Raw genomic sequence first — 10,476 nt, forward strand, 5'->3', positions numbered from 1 at the left:
ATGTGGCAAGTAGTTAATGAGAAGTGGTAACATAATATGTTACTGTAACATAGTGCTTCCCAAGACAAGATGAGTCTACAAGCTAATAAATGAAGTCATCTATGACAATACTACTATGTTACTTTGCACTATGAAGGTAGTAACTTAGACTATTGTCATATGCATGACACTAGTATAAGTTACTCCCCACTATGACTAGCCTTAGGGAGCGAGGCGTGATAGTTAAGGCGCATTAGAGATGCCCCATTTGTGTCGTGTGCTTCCTCAGGGGTGCAGGCGAGAGCCACATGTGGCTCGCCAGAGCCTGGCTAGGAAAAAATGGCCGATTGGGCCATTCCCCCTCAACCTGGCCCGGGCGCGCTTTAGACCTCGTGTGACCAGAAAACAGATGGAGTCCAGGCAACCAAATGGTATCTTTTTGCATCGCACGAGCCTTCTTGGGTTGAATGTAGGCTACCAAACACATCCTAAGGGCATCTCCAACACTATCCATCAAAATCGACATTCCAAACGTGCATGGACATGCCATGGGGGGGCGACCATCCAACCCTATGCACCAAATGCTCGTTATTGATTTTCTGCTATATCTAGATCACTTAATTAACTAAAGATAAATACCATCCATTGTCCATAATCATGTTGTGCAAACAACTAAGGCTAAATATTACAATCCAAACATGAAGTTCTCTAATAAAATAGTTCAAATTTAAATTCGACTTATTCCGACACATTTTTAAGTTCTCACCTCGAAGCACACACAAATGCTCAACTAGACCATTCAGAAGCTGCTCATGAGTTACTCGATGGCGAATCTGTTGATGCATTTGGATAAAATCCTCAAACGTTGCCAAATTTTGCTCTGGAAGTTGGATAGGATCACCCATGCGCTCAAATTCCAGACAATGGCGAACTCTGTCATTCTCAGCCTCCACAATCATGTTGTGTGTGATCACACAAACTGTCATCACCACCGACAACGTCTTTGGATCCCATATTTTTGCAAATTCTTGAACAACTGGAAAACGAGCTTGGAGCACTCCAAATGCCATCTTGACATCCTTTCTAACTCCTAATTTTTGAAAAAGTGAGATCTTTTCTCACCCCTTGGATCAGAGATGGTCTTGACGAAGATCACACGTGAAGGGTGAATACCAGCACAAAGATAATAGCACATGTTGTAGTCATGACCGTTGATGTTATAGTTGCACGGAGGAGTTTCTCCCGCACACAACCTTACAAACAATGAAGAGTGTTGTAGCACATTGATGACAATGGAGAGTGTCAAATTCAAAGGTCTTGTGATACAACTTCTTAAAGAATGTTTGTGGGCTTCTTGCAATGGGCTCTGATATTGCCCTTGTAGAGCATATGGGCAATTCTCCCATTGTCAGTGCCATAGACAAGCATCCTCAATGCAGTTGTGTACTTCTAGTTACCAGAGAACCAAATGTCTTCAACGACATCCTTCTCCAAGATGAAGTAGTCATCATAGGCACATCCACCATTGTAGAGGCGATCGAATACAGTTCAGCTCACCCAAAATCAGTGGCGGAGAAAGGACTCGAATAACGCATGAGGGACAAAGTAATCTTCCATCGACATCATATGGCCTTGTGCCCTATGTTGATTCAACACTCGATGTCCCTTGATTGATCCCTTGAAATTGAGAACATGCTCATCCGCATGTTTCGCATCTTTAATGACCGCTTGCATCATGGTCGTTTCATTTCTCATATTTTTCCTCATCTAACGAGGATGAATCAATGAACTCGGTGTAGAAGTACTCCGCGGACAAATCCATCGTGTTTGCTTCAAATTAAACAACAAAAACATCAATAAATTTGGCTATGGCATTTGGCCGAACACTTGTCAGGTGTGGTGTCCGCCACCGACGGCAATGTGCAGGGGCGGACGGTACCTAGGCAGCGGCCAGACCAGGAATGGAAGGGAGGCGTAGGCAAGTAGGGGCTGGCGCCCGGGAGAGTGGCCAAAGTTCAGCAAGGCCTCGGCGGCATGCTGGGTGGTACAACGACGTTGTTGGTCTTAGACTACACAGATAGAGAGCGAGAGGGGGGGGGGGCTAAGTGAGAGGGCGGGCTGCGGGTGGTTTTCACTGGGCCCGGGGTGTCAGATGCCTATGTGGTGGCTGTCCAAACATTCGCAAACCTTCCCTAGCTTTGCTTCTGGTTTGCGGAAATTCAAACGTGCAGACCTGTCTGTTGATGTTTGATGCATGACATTGGATGGCACAGAATGTCCAAACCACGTGGCTCGAATAGTTTAGCTGCGTTTCGTTAGATGGGCATTGAAGATGCCCTAACTGTGTTAACTCGTTACTTCCCTGGTGCGAGGACTATGGGAGGTGCTCATCAGACTGGCGCATTTGCATTGCACCGAACGCGAGGAACAAACAAAGATGCCCGTATGGCAACATCAAGGGAACACCGGACGTTGCACCTGGGCATCATCATAGATTCATAGGACGAAGAAGACACATCCAACCATGATCGGCATCAGTCCGCCCATCCATCCACCGATTGGACTGCCATAACTGGGATGGGCGTCGACCGTCGAGTGCGGAATGATCGGGCGCGCCATGGGCATTATCGGCGCTGATTCAGCGAAAAGCGAACGTTCAGGAAAGGACCGAGACGGGACGAAACCCAAAAGTTGAGAGCCGCCAGTAGTCCATACATGCATGCACGTACCAGGTCAGGTTCCCTGCACCGGGGTCGGGGTCCGACAGCAAACGATCTCCGGAATGATGGATCACACCCGACCCGTGCTCCGCTAAGCCAGCCCGAGCCAATCATGGCGGCTGAAACCGGCATGATTGCGAGCTTAGTCCGTCTTTCTTTTTTCTTTCTGCTTTGCCCGGTGAACGACCGATCATGCATGGTGACATAAAAGGGAGCAGATCTGCGGTCCTTCGAGCACCGCCCGCGGACGGGTCCGGAGCACCTGGACGCCCAGCAATTGGCACAAGCAAAGGCGATTGCATGATTGCATATCTGCATTTCTGCGTGATGGTGATGCCGGCCACATTTCTTGATCGAGTGCGGCACGACGGCTCCAGCTGACGACATGGCAACTTGTGTGTGTGTGTGTATCATTGAACATCACTGATAATTTCAGCAAAGAAAAAAAAAACACCGATAAAGTTCCACTTTTTTAAAAAAGAAGGATGACCCCACCCTCTGCATCTCGACACCAAAGCCTAACATCTAAAGTCGGAACCAAGCCTCATACCGGGTCTGGGCACACACACCGGTCCGGCGCACTCTCAGAGGCCGTCGCTGCCGTCTTCCACCGATCCATCTTCAGAGCACGTACTAATGCATCGACTTTGTCAGGCCTGCCGTCGACACCATCACACAACGCCATCATCTTGCGCTCGTCCATCAGCACGCGTCCACCACCGAGCCCCTGCTGCTTCATGCCGCCAGGAGACACCGTTCTTGACGTGCCGGATGCCGCGCCGCTCCTCCTTCGCGAACACCACCTGTCGCCACTGGTCTCATCGCCACCGAAGACATGGCCAAAGATCAAGAGGACCGAGCCGCCTCCAGGAACCACCCGAGCTCTCTGCACCACAAGCTCCAACCCACCGCCCAAGATGACACCACCAAGGTGGAAACGAACGTTGTTGCGCCACCGCCGCCCAATCCCAAGGATTTGGGGTTTTCACCAAGGCAAGGTGGAAGAAGGGACTGGAGGAGACGTACCTCAACATCGCTTCAAAGGGGGGATCCGCAGTGGCGGAGACAGGGGAGCAGCAGGGGCCTGGCCCCCCCTAACATCACTGATTTGTTACCAATTGAAGATGAACAGTGTACAATTTAGAAGAAAATACATGCATTAGTGTAGCTTGGCCCATATAATTAAAAGTTTGTGTCATTTGGCCCCCGTAATCTTTAATTCCTGGCTCCATCACTGGGGATCCGGCGCCCGCAGCACCACAGATGTCGATGTCGTGTCCGCCGCCGACGACCAAGGGTTTCCCCTGTACAACCAGTCCAACTCCCACCACGCTAATCGCTAGATCCCATGAAGAGGAACTCGCGGAGGATCGAACCAGCCGATGGAATGGGCAGCAAGCATCAAGTGGCCGTCTTCGGATCTAGCCATGGGGAAGAACGGGGTATCCCACACCATGACCACCTCCTCTGTGCCCTCGCTGCCCATGCAGCAAGGGCCACAGCCAGCCGCCCTGCGGGCGCCTCCCGCCGCAAGAAGGACGTCACCCTCATCGTCGAAGCCGCTGCCTCGGAGCCGACCTATCGTCACCATCAGGAGCGAATAGGGTAGATCCTCGCCGCCCTCTTCACCAGCGGCTACACGGCAAGCCGACGGCCCCCTCCGGAGGCGACGAGGGAGATGGGGAGGAGGGGAAGGGACGGCGGCGGCTAGGGTTGGGAGCCGCCCGTGTCGCTCTGCAGAGCGACGCAGGGGGCTGATGGTTTTGGAGTCAATGATAAAGTTCCATTTAGAATTACTAATCCTATCCCAAGGCATGGGAGGGAACTCTTTTCTTGCAATAATAGGATGAGCCACTTGCCCTGGTTTGTTGAGATAAGATGAGTAAAATCTTCATTCATTTGGGGCTCTCCAGCTACTGTGGAACAGTAGGGTACACACTACACACAGAGAGGCAAACTTTTTGCCACACAAGACATGGATGGAACTATACCAGCTGTCTTTCTTTACTTCTCATACACACATCTACAATCAGCAAGACTGACAAATCTGCTAACCAATATATACTGAAAGACTCGAGGATGATAAAGAACATCTCACCAAGCATTTCATTTGGGCAATACAACTGCTACCATCTATCCATGCCAAGAACCAAAAAAAGAACGGTTAGTGTTGTATACTGCTAACATGTACAGGGCCTACAACCTCGGTCCTCAGAACAGCGTCAGGGACCGAGGTTTCGAGAAAATGTTGAGCTTCCTCTGGAAAAAACCAGATGACTTCGACGCTGGCCGCCTGTGAATCGGGCTCTCGGTGGGAGGATCCTCTATCACGTCGGCGGCGGCCGCCACTTCTTGGGAACAGGAGTTGTTGAGCTCGCTTTGCCTCATGTCCCTCAGAAGATTCAGTAGCTTGAACGAGCAGCTCTTCGCTTCATCGATCCCGTTCACCGACAGGTCCACGAGGGCGGGGATTACGCCCTCCTTCATCACCTGGGAACAATCCTCCACGCTACGGGAACATATTGCCAGAAGGATTATCACCGCAAGTTCTCGTTCTTTAGGGCTTCCTGTGTCTAGATACTCTGCAATGGAACCAAGACATCGGTCTGTTTTGGTAATAAGCACCATAGCTTCTTCCATGTCGCATAAGTTCCGCAAAATCTCCAAACAGCACTCGACGAAGCTTCCTTCTGCCAAAATGGGAACCAGCTTTGAGATTATTCCCAGTGAAATCAGCTCTGACTTCACATCAGCATCGGATGAAAGATCACAGATAATCTTCAAGGGAAGCTCAAGGCCCTCGATATCTTCAGGTGCCAATATGGCCAAAACTGGAGGAGTGACAACAGAGGCCATCTGACGGGATTGCTGATGACTCAGGTGTTGAATCAGTTCATGGAGTACCAACAAAGCTTCAGTTTTTAGCTCCGAACCGAGGAAGGACGTGATAAGACGGAATGCTTCTTCATCCATGGATGGAATCTTAGCCCTGCAACTCAAACAATAGTGTCTTTGAGAATGCTATCACAAGGCCTGAGATACGCACAAAACTAGTAGAATAGATAGATAAATGTAGTATTGCCTGAACCCCAATCTAAATTAATGAAAGGGTGATGTGGATTAGTCAGAGAAGATTGATTCTCTTACCTGCTGTTGGAAAGGAAATTAAGAAAAAAATGTAATCCAGCTTGTTGAGCTTTCATACTGTAGCTGCTGCTATCATTTCTCAAGAATTCGAGGAATGCTTCTACAAATCCATGGGACGCCATAGCCCAGGAAACATCATCGTCATCGTGAAGAATGTTCTTCAGATCTTTAATGGAGCTTCCTTGTATTTCTAATGGGAGCTTGGACAGCTCGCAGAAGAACGTCAGGAACATGCCCTGGTTGAAGTTGTGGAATGACAGATGCTTCTGATAGTCTGCACTCCAAGAGAACTGAGAAAAACTATCCTTCGGCTCCTCCATATCTTTCACATGGGAGGAATCTGAGACATAACTGGCATCAGAAAATGCGACAGATGAACTGCTGTGGTCAATCACAAAATTCCTGCCATTCCCAGCGATCAGAGGCACTGACACATTGTGCAAACTTGACATAGAGTGACCATGCAATTGCTCTGGCAAATAACTGTAGGAATCTTTGCTTGGAAGGAAATCTGAGATTGTGAAACCATGCTCTCTGCACCAATTGCAAATGAGATCCCTCATGCAAGTATTAGGAATCATCGCAAAGTTTTCTAGCTTTTTTTGTGTCTTGGGACAAGTGTTGTATCCCTCACTGAACCATTTCTCAATATATTCTCTTTCATAAGTCTGTCCAGATGTTATTATCACAGGATCATGCATTAGCTTTGTTGATATTGGGCAACAGAACTCTGTAGGTGGTGTGGTTTCTCCAGACATACTACTCTGATACTCATATCCCTGGAAGTATGTTGGCTTGTCGCACTTTTCAGGAGTACTGGCATCGCTTGCAAGACTTAAGCTTGGACTCAAAGACTTGCTTTCAGATTGTAAATTTTCATTCCGCTCACCAGTGTCTGGTTTGACGTTCTTTCCATACTTTGTAACAAGATGTAGGAGAAACTTAAGAACCTGCTCCTTTTTTGCATCAGTACCAGTAATCTTATCGAGCAGTTTCCTGATCGCTCTTCTTTCAATTAAGATAGCTTTAGGAGATGTCAGGTTTAACTTTGAAGCTGCCTGCATGAATGTCTGAAGTAGAAGTTCTTCAGTTGCATCAGATTGCCGAAGCATCTCTAAAATTGATTTGCCAGCCTCTTGTTCCAGTGGATCAACAGAAAATTTTACATCTCGGAGATCATTGTGGACCTCAGCAATCTGTGTTACAAGCGAAGTATACACAATCAATCAAAGCAAAAATACAGTGAAGATGCTGTCATAAGAGTGCCTGAGATTGTGATAAGCAATACCAATAGGGACTATGGATATCCACTAATCCTATACATTTCCCACAACCAATCAATCAAAGCAAAAATAATAGTGAAGATGCTACCATAAGAACGCCTGAAATTGCATGATAAGCAACACTGAGAGGGATTATGCTATATTTATCCTAGCATGAATTGAGTTGATGACAAAATAAAAGAGTAAAACATCATAATAAATCAACTAACCTGATTAGCTAATACTGTTGGGACCATATTCTGAATCAGGAAGAGACTCCGTTTAAGTGCGTCTCTGACCCTTTCACACCGTAATAAAATCGCCTCTCCAGTAATTGCCTGAAACATAAATATCCAAAATCATCAAATAATCCTTCCAAAAGCACCAAATAATCACAACAAAGGATCCAAGAATCAATAATAAATTTAGGATGTTAGAATCTTGAGTTTCCCATCAACACAGGAATAACATACCAAGTAGAGTTTACTACATTCGATGCAGTGCTGAGTTATGAGTCTTCCTTTCTCAACTATATGGTATAAGTTGCACAATTCCTGTATTCCTGCTCTACATCCTGGCCGAGCTGCCTCAATTGATGGAAGAATAGAGGAGATTTTATCTAGCATCATAGTCAGCTCACTGCACAATGAGCTGTGAACCTAACAAAAGCAAAACAATTCATATAAATGCATACACAGAGATTTAGGTACACGAAGATGAAACTGAAAGAACAATGAATGTCACCCTCACATGACTTCTATGACATAAAAAAAAACAGCATGATTTCCCCGCCATATGCGAGAGGGTTTCATCTTGCATAATAAAGGCATATAACCAAATGCCCCATGCCTGAATGAAAAGTAGAATGGTTGCAAAAATGGAGAGGTAATTCAGTATTCCACCTTTGGACAAGAGTTACGCCGTGATAAACCCGTGTTCGCCATCGACAAAGAGTGACCGCCAATCTTAATCTTAAGGGCCTTGAACTGTCCAACACAGAAGATAACAATGTCAGGAAAATGCTGTGAATCAAGTCATGGAAATTCAACCATATCATGACGCTGAAGAATGATAAGTTGTTAAGATAAAATAAAATTCAATATGTGCTTGTGATGTATGCAATTTACCAAAGCTATCAAACGAAACAATAGTCCAGTCAATGCAGATGTCAAATCTATATGGTATGGTGGTGGATTGTTGCATCAAAGGAACATTTTTCACCATGCATTTTTTTTTCTGAATACTTTGTCCTTATCAGAATTAGATAATTCAGTAAGTGTTTATCACAACAACTTTATAGTAGCTATCCATTTTCATAACTATGCAGGGTGCGTGTGCTATGGTCAAAACTATCAAAGCAAACTCCCCTTACACTTCGCATGTACGAACAATGATTAATCGTCAGGGTACCAAGACATGTCATCAGTAACAGACAGGATATGCCCTAGCCCAACTCCCAGTGTCCCAGCCTAGCCAATAAAAAAGTCAACCGATTGGTCAAAATACGGCTTGAACAACCACCATTATTGAAAGTCAACAGATTGGTCCGCAGCCGGTCTTTTTTGTTCCTTCAACAACCATGCAATAAAATAAGAACGAACCGAGTTGATTCTAGGCCAGTAGACCGTTTCACCCCTCCGCCTTACACAATTGGTTGAAGAAATCAAATCACGGGATAAGAGCAGGAATAAACAAACAAGACATAGTCTGAATTTCAAAGGGTGCCGATGGGTGCGTACATGACAAACTACCAGTCGTATCTATCAGCTAAGCAAACATACTTGTTGCAACTGCTAAAGCTTGCCGCAAGAATGGGGAAAAGGAGAATGGAGTTTTGCAAGAATCCATTGATCAGTTGGTCTAGTATTGTACTAGTATCAAGTATCAATATCGACCCAACCCGCATGAGGCATGGACCCCAACCTCCCCGGCCATTAGCGCAAAGTGGAAAGCAGTGGAAGGGGAAGAGCAACATAAAAAATTAGCCCCTTTGGGTGAAAAGGAGTGGACCTAAACGGTGCAAACAAAAAGAAACTGATAAAAAGGATCGAGTGTTGTGTTCCCGGGGATGGAAGAACAGGGCAGGACCAGCCGACGATTACTAACTCGATCAAAAAGTGATTATTGTTCGTGGAAATGGCACCAAATCCCTCCGGATCATTAACCAGAGAGATACACACACAAGGGGCTACAATCAATCAAGCATCAGCATAGCAGCATAACCAGATGGAATGGAATCAGGCTGGAAGGCAGACGAGGCAACCAACCTGCTCGCGCGGGAAGAACGAGAAAGCAACGAACCTCCTCCTCCTCCTCCTTGTTTATGTTGCCCCTCGACAGGGGAACAGAGGGGATTGATACTTGTTGATAGAAGAGAACCCTGCTGCCTCCTGCAACCACAGAGGCGAAGGGAAGGAATCAACCAGACGTCCTCCCTCGCGAGGCCGCAACAGCGAGCAACAGAGGCTCGTGGAGCGGGGGCGTGGGAGGGATCGAATCAAACCAACCTCCGCAGCGCAAGAACGGCGACCCTCCGGCGGCTCACCGAGCCATGGAAGAAGGGTGGACGGACGGACGGATGGATGGGTCCTTGGATTTCGATGCCGCGAGGGGGTGGGGGTTGGAGGATGGAAGGGTGTGGGCTATGGAGTACGGAGGTGTCTGTTCCCTAGTGTATAGAGGGAGGGAGACGGATAAAGGCGGCGCGGGGTGGGGCGGGGTGGGGTGGGGGAGGAGGATGGGGGAAGGGGGCGGCGAGACAGAGAGAGCGAGGGAGAAAGGAATCGTGGAAATGATGGGCACACCCCCACCACCCCCACCACCTGCGCCTGCACGCACCCATAGCGCGCGCACCAGGCGGTACAATATTCCTCCTCTCACCCGGTCCCGTGCTCGGGCTCGTGCCAGTTTTTTCCACCATGACCCGCGCGCTGCCCCTGCTTTTCCATCCCCGGTCGCCGTCTCCGCCATAGCGGTTCGCGGGGCCCGCCCTGTCCCTCTCCATCGGCTCGGTGGGGCAGAGAGTGGGGACACGCACAAAGATTTCGGGTGACCGCGCGCGTGGCTGGACACGTACGTGCGTGCCACGGCGCGCAGCCCCGGCGCCGAGCCCGGCGGGCGGACGCGGCCCCGCGGACCGCACGCGGCGGGAGGGGCAGGCGGAAAGCCAGGGCCATGCGGGCTGCACGCCGCCGCCGCCGGCTGCTGCTGGTGATTTTCAGGGGCTTTTGTTAGGCCACGCGTTGAAACTTAGTAGTAAAAGATTAGACTGATTGCTTAGTGGTTGGGGGAAGATCCGGCTTCTGTTGGATGCTGCCGAAACGATCGACTTATCCTAACCGGAAAGCTTGGGGGTGTTCATACCGGAA

At 48.2% G+C, this 10,476-nt stretch overlaps 1 protein-coding gene across 2 annotated transcripts; it reads right to left on the reverse strand.

Annotated features, from left to right (window-relative positions):
• Positions 1 to 4,681: 4,681 nt before the first annotated feature.
• LOC125514283 (U-box domain-containing protein 5) lies at positions 4,682 to 9,834 on the reverse strand. Of its 2 annotated transcripts, XM_048679595.2 has the most exons (7): positions 9,616 to 9,834; positions 9,376 to 9,498; positions 8,011 to 8,094; positions 7,582 to 7,767; positions 7,339 to 7,446; positions 5,847 to 7,042; positions 4,682 to 5,688 (listed from the first exon to the last, which is right to left on the reverse strand). In XM_048679595.2, the coding sequence occupies exons 3-7, from the start codon at positions 8,050 to 8,052 to the stop codon at positions 4,911 to 4,913; spliced, it is 2,310 nt and encodes a 769-aa protein (XP_048535552.2). In that variant the 5' UTR covers positions 8,053 to 8,094; positions 9,376 to 9,498; positions 9,616 to 9,834; the 3' UTR covers positions 4,682 to 4,910. The 2 variants fall into 2 exon arrangements, with proteins under 2 accessions (XP_048535552.2, XP_087384557.1); XM_087528431.1 differs by having other exon boundaries at positions 9,376 to 9,834.
• Positions 9,835 to 10,476: the final 642 nt, after the last annotated feature.

This window comes from Triticum urartu, chromosome 6A (assembly GCF_056163025.1).
Source record: "Triticum urartu cultivar PI428250 chromosome 6A, HENAU_Tu73, whole genome shotgun sequence".
In the NCBI taxonomy this organism is placed as follows: Eukaryota; Viridiplantae; Streptophyta; class Magnoliopsida; order Poales; family Poaceae; genus Triticum; species Triticum urartu.

What these genes read in the sequence shown, in the direction of transcription:
- LOC125514283 (XM_048679595.2), bottom strand. Translation starts at nt 8,052, where the DNA reads ATGGCGAACACGGGTTTATCACGGCGTAACTCTTGTCCAAAG. An exon ending in GGCGTAACTCTTGTCCAAAG is followed by an intron (nt 7,768 to 8,010) that starts GTGGAATACTGA and finishes TGCTTTTGTTAG; the next exon opens with GTTCACAGCTCATTGTGCAG. An exon ending in CAACAGTATTAGCTAATCAG is followed by an intron (nt 7,043 to 7,338) that starts GTTAGTTGATTT and finishes CTTGTAACACAG; the next exon opens with ATTGCTGAGGTCCACAATGA.